The sequence below is a fragment of the Pristis pectinata genome, chromosome 9 (genome assembly GCF_009764475.1).
Source record: "Pristis pectinata isolate sPriPec2 chromosome 9, sPriPec2.1.pri, whole genome shotgun sequence".
Lineage (NCBI taxonomy): Eukaryota > Metazoa > Chordata > Chondrichthyes > Rhinopristiformes > Pristidae > Pristis > Pristis pectinata.
In genome coordinates this window covers 60854465-60869944 of record NC_067413.1, presented here as the reverse complement: position 1 = coordinate 60869944, position 15480 = coordinate 60854465, and the positions used below count along the sequence as shown (strand labels likewise).

At 40.3% G+C, this 15480-nt stretch overlaps 2 protein-coding genes across 3 annotated transcripts in view; one reads left to right on the top strand and one right to left on the bottom strand.

The window, feature by feature from the left end:
* The window catches only part of LOC127574321 (transcription factor E2F5-like), a 32320-nt gene extending 27102 nt beyond the window's left edge, over positions 1–5218 (top strand). Inside the window, exon 10 of the mRNA XM_052023236.1 lies at positions 4915–5218. The gene's annotated coding sequence lies outside the window, so the exon portion shown is untranslated. The remainder of the gene's footprint in view (positions 1–4914) is intronic.
* Positions 5219–5356: 138 nt separating this feature from the next.
* LOC127574323 (ribosomal biogenesis factor-like) lies at positions 5357–13153 on the bottom strand. 2 transcript variants are annotated; one of them, XM_052023241.1, is made up of 4 exons: positions 12921–13153; positions 11076–11205; positions 6302–6412; positions 5357–5789 (listed from the first exon to the last, which is right to left on the bottom strand). In XM_052023241.1, exons 2-4 carry the CDS (start codon positions 11187–11189, stop codon positions 5721–5723), a joined length of 294 nt encoding a protein of 97 aa, XP_051879201.1. In that variant the 5' UTR covers positions 11190–11205; positions 12921–13153; the 3' UTR covers positions 5357–5720. The 2 variants fall into 2 exon arrangements, with proteins under 2 accessions (XP_051879201.1, XP_051879200.1); XM_052023240.1 differs by having other exon boundaries at positions 12981–13151.
* Between the last annotated feature and the right edge of the window lie 2327 nt (positions 13154–15480).

The following is a 15480-nucleotide window of genomic DNA, read 5'->3' as shown; positions in this document are numbered from 1 at the left end:
CCCAAAGGATACCCATGCAGTCACAGGGAGGACGTGTCAAATCCACACAGACAGCACCCAAGGTCAGGATTGAACCCAAGTCTTTATAATGTAAGCAGCAGCTCTACTCGCTATGCCACCAGGCCACACTAGATTTAATAGTACCTAGAGGTGAACATGGAATAAAGTCACGACTGCTACCCGGGTATTACTAAGGTAATATAATTCTGAACTGTATTTGGTAAACTCCTCCTCAGATACTGTTGATGACTTATATTTGATTAAAGTTAATACATCATTTCCAAAACAGAGGCAGCTTCAAACAATTTTTTAAAAATTCAAAAGGGCTGCAGTGCTGCATTGGTAATATTTAACATCTTGCTAAAACCATCCCCATAGCCAATTAGACCATAATACCATAAGATATAGGAGTAGAATTCTTGTTGATGAGCCCACCAGGTGATCGGCTGTTTTGGATTGGGTGCTGTGTAACAAACCGGAGGTGATTAGGGAACTAAAGATAAAGGAACCATTAGGAACTAGTGATCACAATATGATTGAGTTCAGTTTCAAATTTGAGAAGGAGAAGCTGATAATAGGTGTATCGATATTTCAGTGGAACAAAGGAAATTACAATGGTATGAGAGAGGAGCTGGCCCAAATTGATTGGAAGAGTAAGCTAGCTGGAGGGACAGCGGAGCAGAAATGGATGGAATTTCTACAAGAAATAAGGAAAATGCAGGATAGATATATTCCAAGAAAAAAGGTTTTGAATGGAAAAAAGGCACAAATGTGGATAATGAGAGAGGTGAAGGCTAAAATAAAAGCAAAAGGGAGGGCATACAAGGAGGCAAAAATTAGTGGGAAAACAGAAGACTGGGAAACCTTTAAAAACTTGCAGAAAGAAACTAAGGACATTAGGAAAGAAAAGATGAATTATGAAAGGAAGTTGGCAGATAACATTAGAAAGGGTACTAAGAGTTTTTTTAAATATATAAGGAGTAAAAGAGAGACACGGGTTGATATAGGACCAATCAATAACGGTGCGGGAGAGATTATAATGGATAATAAAGAGATGGCAGAGGAACTAAATAAGTATTTTGCATCAGTCTTCACTGTGGAGGACATCGGCAATATATCGGTTAGTCAGGGGTCTCAAGGGATGGAACTGAGTTCAGTTAAGATTACTAGAGAGAAGGTGCTAGGAAAACTAAATGGACTAAAGACTGATAAGTCTCCTGGACCAGATGAGGTGCATCCCCGGGTTCTGAAGGAGGTGGCTTTTGAGATAGCAGAGGCATTGGTGATAATTTTCCAGGAATCGATAAGACTCTGGCATGGTTCCGGAGGACTGGAGGGTCACAAATGTAGTTCCGCTGTATAAGAAAGGTGGGAGGCGGCAAAAAGGAAATTACAGACCTATTAGTCTGCCTTCGGTGGTAGGAAAGTTATTAGAATCGATCCTCAAGGATGAGGTTATGGAATACCTAGAGGTGCAAGGCAACATGGTTTTGAGAAGGGAAGATCCTGCCTGACCAACCTGTTGGAGTTTTTTGAAGAAATCTCAGGTAGGGTGGATAAGGGAGAGGCAGTAGATGTTGTGTATTTAGACCTTCAAAAGGCCTTCGACAAGGTGCCGCACAAGAGACTGATTAATAAGATGAGAGGTCATGGAATTACGGGTAAGATAACGGAATGGGTGGAGCATTGGCTGGTTGGCAGAAAGCAAAGGGTGGGAATAAAAGGATCCTGTTCTGGTTGGCTACCGGTTACTAGTGGTGTTCCGCAGGGGTCGGTGTTGGGGCCGCTTCATTTTACCCTGTACATTGATGATTTGGATGATGGAGTAAATGGTTTTGTGGCTAAGTTTGTGGATGACACCAAGATAGGTGGAGGAGTAGAGAGTATTGAGGAGACAGGTAGGTTGCAGAGAGACCTAGATAGTTTAGGAGAATGGGCAAGGACATGGCAGATGAGATTTAATGTTGAGAAATGTGCATTTGTACACTTTGGAAACAGAAGTAAACGGGCAGATTATTATCTAGAAGGAGAGAAAATTCAAAGTACAGAAGTACAAAGGGACTTGGGGGTACCCGTGCAGGATACCCTAAAGGTTAACCACCAGGTCGGATCAGTGGTAAAGAAAGCGAATGCTATGTTGGCATTCATTTCGAGAGGTATAGTGTATAAAAGTAAGCAAGTGTTGATGAGGCTCCACAGGGCACTAGCGAGGCCTCATTTGGAATACTGTGTGCAGTTTTGGGCCCCATATCTTAGGAAGGATGTGCTTGTCGTCCCGAAATCAATTTCCCTATCCGTCTGCTATAAATAACAGTGCCACGAGGTCGATTCGAACAAATACCTTTATTAACAGTGCACCGACCGCTAGGAAAATTCTCTTCAGCACTCACTAAGAGTCGCTTCCCGAGTTCTCTCAGTACAAAGGGGTAGACAGATTTATACAGGTATTGTCACGCACACTTTAATGAGTCAGGTGCCGGAGTTCTTGGTTGAGCAGGAAACGGACAAAGGGCTACTGCAGATGGACAAAGAGCAGCCTCACACCACAGGTTCAGCTAATCATTTTGCAATCGGGTGAGACAAAGGCAGGTATCACCTTCATTGTTTGATACAGCTTTTTTATTTCCCATTAAGATTGACCATCATCTCCATAGTCAAGCATAATGGGAATCCAATTAAGTTCCAGACACAGCAATTATCACACAGCACCCAGCCCAGGTAAGCAGTGGTGTGGCTGTTCTGGCCTGAAGGACACTTTTTAAATCAGTATTTCGAGCAGCCATAATTCTCATCCGTCTTAAGATATCAATAGTTATAGTTTATTAATCCTAAAAGTAAGCAAGTGTTGATGAGGCTCCACAGGGTACTAGTGAGGCCTCATTTGGAATACTGTGTGCAGTTTTGGGCCCCATATCTTAGGAAGGATATGCTGATGTTGGAGACGGTTCAGAGGGGATTTACGAGGATGATTCCCGGAATGAAAGGGCTTACGTATGATGAGCGTTTGTTGGCTCTTGGACTGTACTCACTGGAGTACAGAAGAATGAGAGGGGACCTCATAGAAACATTTAAAATGTTGAAAGGACTGGACAGAGTAGATGTGGCCAAGCAGAGTAGATCTGGACTCACCCACCTTTCCCTTGGTGGGTGAGTCCAGGACCAGAGGGCACAATCTTAGAATTAGAGGGTACACGTTTAAAACAGAGATGAAGAGAAATTTCTTTAGCCAGAGGGTAGTGAATTTATGGAATTCCTTGCCATGTACAGCAGTGGAGGCTAGATCACTGGAGGCGTTTAAGGAGGAGATAGATACATATCTAATTAGTCAAGGTATCAAGGGATATGGGGATAAGGCTGGAAATTGGGGTTAGAATAGTTTTTTTTCATTGCCCCCACCCCCCCCCCATTTCTCATTCTTTTTTTCCCCCTTTTCTTTGGAGCAGACTCGATGGGCCGAATGGCCTACTTCTGCTCCCTTGTCTTGTGATCTTGTGAATTCGGCCCATCGAATCTGCTCCACCATCCAATCATGGCTGACTTTTTCTCAACCCCATTCTTTCTGCCTTTTCTCCATAACCCTTAACCCCCTTACTGATCAAGAACCTATCGGTCTCTGCCTTAAATACACCCAATAACTTGGCCTCCACCGCCCTCTGCAGCAACAAATTCCACAGACTCACCACTCTCCAGCTGAAGAAATTCTTCCTCATCTCAGTTTTCAAGGGACAAACCTTTATTGAAGCTGTGCCCTCGGAAACATCCTCTCCACATCAACTCTATCCAAGCCTTTCTGTATCTGGTAGGTTTCAACGAGATTTCCCCCCCACCCTCACAATTGAGGCTTAGTTCTTTAAGAATGGATCACAAATAGCTCCCTGTGCAATTCAGTTCAGTTCCAACTTTGTAGCAAGTTTTATTCACAGCAACATTAGACTTTTCAATGTATTTCAAACGTGGCCTTGACAAATTGATATCATTTTTACAAAATCAAAGGTGGAGTGAACAGCAGCTTTTGGATTTCCTGGTATAACTAAAATTCTGCCCTTGTCTGAAGTTGTACTTTGTGTCACCATTATACAATAAATCATAAGCCAACATAAAACCTTCAACTTAAAAAATAACGATGGGAACATCACAAACCATTTTTACACAAACCAATAAATTAATTTCATTTTATTCTCATGCATGAACCTATTTGATGATGTATCAAAATCACAAAAGCATGAAAATAGAAAACTTGCTGTTGACACCAACTAATAAATTATACACTGTAAAAATATTTGAAATGTTTTAAAATAATTCAGTATGAATCTATATTAATTCAAAGGTTAACATAAATCAACCAAGTCCACTTATTTCTGAGTGTGTAAAATGCTTGGATCGTCTTAATTTTATATCATCTGCAGGATGTGGGCCTCAGTAGCAAGGTCTGAATTCATCGACCAACACTAATTGCCACTAGGAAGGTGGTGGTAAACCTCCTTGAAACTTTGTAGTACATTTGGTATATTGAGGTTGGTTCTATTAGCTAAATAGTTCCAGGATTTGGACTAATGCTTAAAAAAGTTGGAATATTTCCATTGGACTGAACAAAATTCTGTACATCAAGTTAGCAACACTTTGGAATCGATATTTCTTCTTTAATAATTATCAGGAATTAAGTAGAGAATTGGTGCCAGCAAATGGATCTCACATCCAGTCCAGGTAAAGGATCTCAACCTGAAACGTCAACCATCCACTTCTCTCCACAGATGCCACCTGAGCCGCCAAGTTTCTCTGGCAGTTTGTTTTTATGCTCACATCTGGTATAGTGATTGAACTAAAATAACAATATGCTTTTCTTGCATATTAAAGTTACTCATACATCATAAATGTTAATCAAAGTACTAATCAAAGTATACGTTTGATCTTTAGCAGCTTTTGATGATTCCAGCAGTACCAACAAACCAAAAAAGACCATTGACCACTTCTTACAAAACTACTTGCATTCTCGGAGCTACTTCCATCCAACAATTAGTATTTGTTCTACAAATATAGGGATATGGTCAAATTGGAAAAGGAATTCCTAGTCATATTGACCTTCCTTTGAGTCATCTCATTCAGAAAATGTGAAATGAAGTGCTTTTCACATTGCCATTTCCAGAAAAATATTCCTTTTGTGCTTATCGCTACTAATAGTGAAGCCCCTCCATGATCACTTTTTTATTTAAACCATCCTTGTTGTTCATACTTCAAGATTGAGATTGACTGAATGAATTAACTAATAACTTACGAATGTGAAATAGGTGCTAAAAACAAGAGGACTGTGTACACATCTGTGGCTGATGCTGTTGAGAGCATAATAAAGACAAATAGATTTAGTTTTTCATACTTTATTGCTCAAAAATAACATTCAAATTTGCCCTATCTTCTCCAAAGCTATACAAAAATATGCAACATGCAGTATTTATCATGTAATTTTGTGAACTGATTGTCCAAATACCTGCTTTCGTCAAAACCAAACACTGACATAAGATCTTGAATTTGAATTTGTAGAATGCAAATGCATTTGGTTCATTTCCTCTGGTGTAGCCGACAGGATTCTCCATTTGATTTGCAAAGAAAAATCAACCATATAGAGGGTTGAAATGGGAATACAACATTAAAATTCTTTTTATACTCTAGTGTGTACTGTCCACTGTATACTTATGTTAACGTCCACTGAAAGCAATTGCTGAATTTCATAACTGAGAAAACAACTGAGTTGTAGCATCCACATTCAGCTGTTCAGCCGGTGGAGGTCTGGAAATCTGCGGTATGAAAATAAATTGGGGTTTTTCAATGATCATAATGTTTAATTTTATATGCAGAACTTTGAAAGACGAACACAAGTTGATCTTGACAGGATAGAAACAATATTGCCTTTAGTTGCTTTGTCTGTCAAGCATATATCAAGTGAATAGATAACTATGTGGAACACCAAGGTCCTATCTATCCTGTAATTAAACAAACTCAATATTAGAGGCCTAGCAGTAAGTCTCAAGAACCCCGGGTCAAGGAAGATTTTTGCTCTCCAGTGAACCCTTAAGGAATTTCATGAGTAAAGACTTCAGACAAGGGGAGAGTAAATTCAGATTTAAGGGTGATGTCTGTCCCCCTGGTATAGACTATAGGAATTCTCACTCCATTTGTTTTTCATGTTAACATAAGAAAAATAGGAATACAGAAGCAATGTGAATGGAGTTAGGCTAGTTAGGTTAGGCTAGGGATTTTTTTTTTAATTGCCAAAGCATTTAGAAAATATTCATGAACAAACTATTACCTGCAGTGGTTTCTTTGAAGTTGTGTCTTTGGATAAGTTCTTGATCTCTTTTTGTACTTCTGTAAATGCTTTATTCACTTTAGAGACTTTTTCACTGTTCATAATATTGATCTGTTCAGAAAAGATAAATATTTTAAATTCCTTTTAGACAGTGCTGCATTGATATTACACTACTAGTAATTTAACAATGTGAGATGCATGTACTAGATTCAGAAAATACAACAGTGGAGATACTCAGGTGTGAACAAAGGTGGTCATTGTAAAACAAGGCAGTTAACTCCTGTCAGTTGAAACTATTTAAACACCAGCATAAAAGATATCCATAGGAACATTATATCCAGCTAAAGTTGCCAAGATTCCTGAACTGCCTGAGAATCTCCTGCTGGCAATGTAGGAGAAAAATATTCTTTTCAGTTCACTCCTGTACATCTCCAAGGACCTGAACATAAGCCAGGTGTAATATTTACTGCAGTTTCATGTGACCATACCTTCAAAGTTAAGCTGGAGCAAACTTCTACCTTCCCCATGAAGCTTGCTTGTTGTGCACTTCATTTGCCCTCTGAGATTTCCAAGATTTTAATATCTTGTTGGTTCTACACATGCAAGAAAATATTGTAATGACAGCTAGTTACTGACATAGTTTTGGCCTCCTAGACACTGGCGTAACAGGCTGCAAAAATGCCAGATTGTGTTTTGACAGTCTGGAAAAACCAACTATTTTCTTCAACCTTGGTGCTAATTACTGGCCAACATGTAGCCAGCAAAAGCTCTGTGCCAGCCTTAGTGTGTCCATTATGGATTTGAAGAACTTCACATCTGGTACCAGCCATTGCATTTTAAATACTGTCTCATGGCGATGTCATAGTATTACAGACTAACATAATTACATTTTTCTTGGGCAATGGTCAATTCTTCAAAGATAGGCACTAACCACCTGTACACAATTTGCTGTGATTAATGGGTGTCATCTTAAGAGACTGGTCACAAAACTATTAAATAAACTCAATTACTGTGTAGACTGCAGTAAATGCCATATGACTAAGCCACCAAGAATAGATTAAACCAAACTTGGCAACCTCAGAGATATTTATCTCAACAGCATAGCTTGCAATCAAACCCAGGAGCAAGAAATAATAACTGCAAATATTAACTTATTGAAAGAAATACTCCAAAAATTCTAAAATTCACAAAAAATTCCAATTTGAGCTTGCTTGTATTTTAGTACCTAGCATGCTTACTCTACATCAAATATCAAAACCTTTCCACCATCTCAAACTAATCTGCTATAATAATTTCTTTAAAATTCCAAAATATTCCTAAAGTAAATCATTCAACAATCAAGACATCCCAAGAAATATGTATTCATCAAAAACAAGACAGATGATCTCGTCTGCCTGGAACAGGTTGGAACCTGCAAATGGGGGCAACCAAGCAAGAATTACTCATGAAGTGGGTTCATCAAAATATTTAGCATAAAATACCTTGAAACCACATCCTGCTATTACACAACATGCAAAGAAAGAAATTTCACTATATCTTAATGAAGCATTAAGTGGGGCAACCACACACATTGTTCCATTGCATTATCATCAACAATTGTTCAATACTTCGATTAACAAAAAGTGTTCCTTATTACTAGCTAATTTCATCTAGGTTTACTTGGAGCACTCAAGATGGTCTGGTAGACAAAATGTAATACTGAGCCAAAACTAAATAGAAGCATGGAACCTGCTGCTGTGCTTGCTACAAACAGTTGTCACATCTTTATGGACTGGCCAACCCGCCACCAGTGTGATCCAGAATAATATCACAAACCACGATCTTCACTACATGATACATTGCAGAAAAAGCTGAGAAACACTGAACTTATTCAATTCGTGAGGGAGAGCTGTTCTAATTATACCCCATGCTGTCATTCCTGACATTCTCTCATGGAATACATTTTTTTTAAACCAAAGTGATATCTGAAGGAATGGGTCACAATCAGCCATGTAAATTATGAAATACAATTTCTGAAAACAGGAATGACTAATTTGAAAGGTAAGAAAACTGATGCCTCTCTAAACCTTAAATGGCCTAAATGCGTAAACCATTAAGGTGTGTGGTTTAAATCAGCAACATAAACATATAAGAAAAAAGTAATTTGGCCCCTCAAGCCTGTTCCACCATTCAACTAGAAATGACTGATCATCTACTCCAAGCACTATTTTCCTGCACTACTCTCACAAGCCTTGATTCCTTTAAATCCAGAAGTCTATCAACCTCCACAGTCCTTCAGAATTGAGAATTCCAAAGATTCATCACCCCGTGGTTGGAGAAATTTCTCATTTCATCCTAAATAGCCTACTTTTTATTTTAACACTATATTTCTAGACTCCTCAACCAGGGGAAATATCCTCCCTGCAACAACCCTTTCAAGCCTCCCAAGAATTATTTACATTTCAATGAGGTTGCCTTTCATTCATCTGAACTCTAGGGAACACAAGCCTTGCTACTTAACCTCTCCTCGTTTAACAGACCTGCTAATCCAGGAACCAGTATGGTGACTCTCCCTCTTGCTATATCTTTTTAAGGAGACTAAAATTGTACATAATACTCCAGAAGTGGTCTCAACAAGGCCCTACTTAGTTGCAATTAGACATCTTTACTCTTATAATCAAACCTTATATCAATATAGCCAATATACCATTCTCCTTGCTAAACGCACACTGCAACTGCATGTTAGCTTTCAATGGCATGTGTATAAGGACAGGCAGGTCCTTTGAACATCAGTATTTCGCAGTCTTACACTATTTAAAAAAAAATGCATTCCTTCTTTTTCTACCAGAATGGATAACCTCACATTTTTCCACTTAGTACTCCATCTGCCATGTTGTTGCCCATTCAATTCCTGTGTCATATCCTCCAGAAACCTCCTTGCATCTCCACAACCTCTCATGTTCCCACACAAACTTGGGAACATTACAGCTGGTCCTCTCAGCCAAATTTTTGATGTAGGTCATGAACAACTGTAGTCCATGCATTTACCCAAGAAAGACTTGTTTATTTCTACTTTTTGTTTCCTATTTGTTAACCAGCTTACTGAAGATCCACATACACAACATTCACTGGTTCCCTCTTATCTGCTCTGCTGGTCACTTATCTAGGCTACTATGACAGCATCTCCACCACCATGAAGGACAAGGGCAGCAGGCACATAAGATCACCACCATTAGTAGGTTCCCACCATGTTACATGCCATACTGATTCAGAAATATAATTGCCAATCTGTTTCTTCACTTGGTCTAAATCCTGGAACCACGCAGCAACGTGGGTAAACCTTAATCAGAAAGACTGCAGTAATTCAAGAAGGCAGCTCATCTTAACATTCTCAAGGGCATTTAGGTACGGGCAATAAATATTTGTTTTGTCACCAATGCCCCTATCCCAAAAAAAATTAAAAGATGAAATACATCTTCAATGATCTCTAATAATTTGGTCAAAAATGAAAACAATTTCATAAATTTATTCTGACCAAATATTATTAAACATATACTAAATTATTATATTTTTAAGTGTCTTGCTGTCACAACTTTTATTATAGATTCTGGTATTTTCCTTGCTCTTCACAGCAGGCTAACTGATTAGTGACTCTCTTGTTTTCTTGGGTCAGATTTGCTACCCTCCAATCTATTGAACTGTGTGCAGTGATAACCAGAACATCCACTATATAGCCATCTCTTCCAAAACTGGAATGTAGGATACCAGGTCCTTGAGATTTATCAGTTCTCAAATAAAATTATTTCAATGAAATAATAGATAATAAAGGATTTAGTTAACAGAAAATATATTCACATTGCATTAATATTTAGGAGTTATTTTGTATTACATATAGCAGCATATAGATCAGTTAGAAATTTTGTAAGGGAGAAGGTAGATGGAGATTAATCTGAACAGAGATGATACATTTTGGGAGGTCAAATGCAAGAGTAAAGTATAAAGCAAATGGCAGGACCCTGAGCAGCACTGATGTACAGAGGGATCTTGGGGTGCAAGTCCAATGCTCCCTTAAAGTGGAAACAAGTGAATAGAGTGATAAAGAAGGTGTAGGCATGCTTGCTTCTTCGGTCAGGGCATTGAGTACAGGAGTTGGGAAGTCATAAAACTTTGGTTAGGGCACATTTGAAGTATTGTATGCAGTACTGATTGCCACACTATCGGAAGGATGTAGAAACTTTGAAGAGGGTGCAGGATGTTGCCTGGATTGCAGTGTATTAGCTACAAGAAGCGGTTGGACAAACCTGGATTGTTTTCTCTGGAGCGTCAGAGGCTGAGGGCCAACCTGACAGAAGTATATAAGATTATAAAATGCATAGATTGGGTTGATAATCTTTTTCCTAGAGTGGAAATGTCAAATACTAGAAATCATAGCTTTAAGGTGAGAGGGGGAAAGCTTAAAGGAGATTTGAGAGGCAATTTTTTTTTCATTTTACACAAAGAATGGTAGATGCCTGGAAGTGGTAGAAGCAGATATGATAACAACATTTAGGAGGCATTTAAACAGACATAAATAGGCAGAGAATAGAAGGATAAAGACCACGTGCAGAAAGGTGGATGTAGTTTCAAGGTCGGTGCAGGCATGCGAGCTGAAGGGCCTGCAGTGTAGTAGTTAGCATGACACTACTACAGCGCAAATCAGAAAAAAAGCAAAATTTCAAATACCTCCACCATACCAGTTTAGTAATGCACGAGTTAAAAGCTATTTCTTTGACAGTATGCTGAAGTACAGACTAACCTTCTTGAGACTTGTAGTTACAGGTTTGGTTTTGTTTTTGGCTTTTATACTTCTGCTGTTGGCAACTTTGAAAACATCTTTGTGTTTCTGTGCCTTTGACTTATTCTTCGCCATCCTTTCCAAATACTTTCTAGAAAACAAATGTTCACAGAATCAATCACTGTTTATATTTACATGAATAATAAATAAAAGACATTATTTTTCCCACCTTGATTTAAAATAAACTAGGGAATCCTCTTTAATAACAGCTGTTTGTTTTTTCGATTAGCTGATTGCTAATAGTATTCAGATACTGCATTGTAATATTCAAAACACAAAGAAATTCTACTTGTCTAATATCTTATGAACATACTCAGCAAGTATGAGCACAACTGAGAAACCTCAAGCACAAGGTGGTTGAAATAAGGTAAAAGAATCTCCAGTACACCAAGGGCTATTACTGGCACTTTAGCCCCTTTCCTGGCAACTAAACTGATATTTGCTTGCGGAGTTATGTGAAACCAAATGGGAAAATCCCAACCTCTGGTCAACTTTACCAGATTTCAGTACTGAACCTGATCTACCCTGTATCAGGTTTCACACTAGAGTCATGAAGTTGTATCACACAGAAACAGGCCCTTTGGCTCAACTTGTCCATGCCGGCTGTGATGCCTATATATGCCAATCCCATTTGCCCTCATTTGGACTGTATCCCTCCACTCCCTTCCTTTTTCAAGTACCTGTCCAAATGCCTTTTAAATGTTTTAATTGTATCTGCCTCTACCAATTCTTCTGGTAACTCATTCTTAACCACCACCCTGTGTGAGAAACATGTCCCTCAGATGTCCTTCGAATTTCTCCCCTCATCTTAAACCTAAGCTCTAGTTTTTAGACTCCCCCACACCAGGAAAAAGGTTGTGACCATCTACCCTATCTACATCCCTCATGATTTTATAAACCTCAATAAGGTCACCCCTCGGTCTCCTACATTTCAGTGAGAATAAACCCAGCCTATCAAATTCCTCCTTATATGTAAGAGCATCAATTCCAGTCAACATCCCGAAGAATTTCTTCTGCATTCTTTCTAATGTGACCACATCCTTCTAGTAGTGTGGCAACCAGAAATGTACGTGATACTCCAAGAGCAGCCTGACCAATGTTTCGTACAGCTGCAACATAATACTTTTATTTCATAGTTCCGGTAGGTGCAGCATTTTACTTTGTATTATTCATGAAATGGGCTGTGGTAAAAGTATTCTTTCAAGGCATTCAGTGACAGCCAGGCTCCTCCCTTCAATCATTTCCTCAATTTGTCACAAACTCGTTTTGCCTAAGGGATGTTAGGCTTTATATATTAGGATGAAATGAGAACAGAAGAGATATTTTTCAACTTAAACAATTCATTAAGCTATGGGTAAAATACCATCTAGTTCAGTCAGGATTCAGAAATGCATTAAAATTTGCCAAGTTCTAATTTAAGGAATAAGCAATGGGGAATGAGCTGCCAGAGGAAGTGGTTGAGGCAGGTACAATAACAACTTTTATAAGACAGTTGGACAGGTACATGGACAGGAGAGGTTCAGAGGGAGAGGGGCCAAACGCTGGCAAATGGGATGAGCTTGGACGGGGCACCTGGGCCAGCACGGACCAGTAGGGCCGAGGGGCCTGTTGCCGCGCAGTGTAACTGTGACTGCGGAGCTTCACCTCCTCGACAGTCCGCAAAAATGGACAGTTGCGTCCAGTTTCCTGAGAGAGTAACTAAAACAGAATGACCGAGGCGGAAAGGAGCGGCCGGACTGGGCCGGGTCATTGCACCGAGAGAACCGGCTCCCGGCCAGTCCGGTGGGACCGGCTCACCACACACACCAGGGGCAACGCCGCGCAGTCCCGGCCGTTTCCCCACTTTGACCGACTTCTGGCTCCTACCAGTCGCTGAGTGAACCTGTGACGGGACGGTTGTTGCCGTTGCCGCCGCCTCCGCCTCGCAGGCTGAACGGGCCCGGCCGGTGCACCAACAGGGCCCTCGCCGCCTGCACCGCACCGCACCGCGCCGCCGGCACCTTACGTCACCAACCGCGCGCCGCCCGCTTGAGAAAAGCCCCCAGCGCGGGGACTGCCCGGAACGCTGCCGGTACCGCGGGAGAAGACTTGGCAGGAAAGGCAGCTGGAGCAGAGCTGTGGACCCCACCTGAGTGTGGGTGAACGACAGGTGAATTGCATTTAGTGTGGCGGGATATAAGATTGTTTTTTATTTGAATCAAAGTAATTATAATTGTATTGAAGCAGACCGTTTAGCCCAACCAGTCCATACTAGCAGCAACAAACAACCTGCTGGAAGAACTCAGTGGGTCGAACAGCGTCTGTGGGGAGGAAAGGACATGGCGATGTTTCGGCCTGCAGTAGGACTGAGAGTGGAGAGGCGAGGTGGTCGGTCTAAAGAGAAGGGGAGTGGAGTCCGAGGAGGACTGTGAGATGCACCAGCCTGCAGTTCATGCTTCAGTGGCGCAGCGTGAACATTTTTCTCCACTGATGTCAGGAAATCTGCCATGTTTATCCAGTCTGGTCAAAATGTGAAATAAAATTTGCTGTAAGTTCTCAGGAGACCAGGCAGCATCATAAATAGTTAACTTTTCAGGGCAATGAAAGATGGTCAAAGAGCAGAAACTGCAGATGCTGGAAATCTGAAAGAAAAAAACAGAAAATGCTTCAGTATTCAGCAGGACAGGCTGCATCTGTGAAGGGAGAAGCAGAATTAACTCTTCCAGACAGTGAAATGTCAGACAATGTAGAAATGCAAGCACCTCTTGACACCAACTCATGGATCATTGATTGAAACGTTAACACTGTTTCTCTCTGCACAGATACTGCTTGATCTACTGAATATTATCAGCAGTTTCTGGTTGCATTTCCGATTTCATTCAATTAACATAACATCTTTTTCTTGTAAATAAAAGTTTCTGCAAAAGAAAACCAATAACAAGTCAATCAGGTAATGTTCCGCACTTAATGTCCTCGAGACCTTTGGGACAAGGACGTGTCAATCCTGTTGGATGACTCCTGAGAAATCATTTGGCAGAATTCTTTATCACCATAATGTTCAAACAAATACCAACACCATGGTGAGCTGGTGCTGAGATCTTGTCAGATCCTTCATGCACAGCTGGAATCTCAGTACCACATTATTCATCTTCTGGAATTGCATTTGTCAATGATGAGATACAGTGGCCATGTCAGAATTCATTGCAAACAGCTGTGTAACACGGGACTGTGTGTTCTGTGACTCTTCCCTAGAGACAAACATTAACTGTTGCTGAAAGATGTACTTTAGGTGGGGAATTTCAGTCTCCATCACCAAGAATGTTTAGTAGCACCACTACTGACCGAGCTAGCTGAATCCTCCAGAATGTAGCTGCCAGGCTGAATCTGTGGCAGTAGCTGAAGTTGGTAAAATCTTAGACAGTGATGAGGAGGCCTACAGGAGTGAGATTGACGTCATACTCAATCACAGCAAGACCAAGGAATTGATTGTGGACTTCAGGAAGGGGAAGTCGGAAGAACACACACCAGTCCTCATTCAGCGGTGGAAAGGGTGAACAGCTTCAAATTCCTGTGTGTCAACATCTCAGAGGATCTATCCTGGGCCCAATACATTGATGCAATCACGAAGAAGACACACACTGAATGATTTAGGAACAGCTTCTTCCCCTCTGCCATCAGATTCCTGAATGGTCCATGAACACTACATTGTTACTCCTTATTTTTGCACTATTTATTTATTTTGTAATTTTATGTCTTTGCACTGTGCTGCTGCCGCAAAAAAAAAACAAATTTCATGTCGTATAAGTCAGTGATAATAATGAAGCAAGGGATAAACCTACTTGACCTTTTCACCAGTATTTCACTGTGTGTTTTGATGTACATGTGACTAATAAAGATATCTGATCTCAGCTTATGTTGCATGAAAGCATTTGTAGAAATGACCATTGCATAGTCTGTGTTGAGACAAAATTCTATCCTCAAATCAAGGACTGCAATCATGCCATCTGGAATCAGCTGAAAATATTTGGCAGTTCAAAATTGTGAAATCATGAAGCACCTTTTGCCATTACAATCTGTAACCTCACGGGCTGGTATATCTCTCACTTTACCGCTGTAATTACAAACCAAGTGATCAACCCTGGTTCACTGAGGCATACTGGAGGTCATGCAGTGAGCAGCACCAGATGTACCTAAAAATAAAGTGCCAACCTGGTGAAGCTGCTGCATAAGACTATGTGACATGGACATAGGCCTACCAGACTTGCAGATATGTGTTAATGGATGCCTAATTTATAGGGGCACATGAACTCCAATGTCCATCATCAAATTAATCACATCTCAGTTGTCCAGTTAGATGGGGTAAGACTAGTCCTAGTTCCTGCCCAAG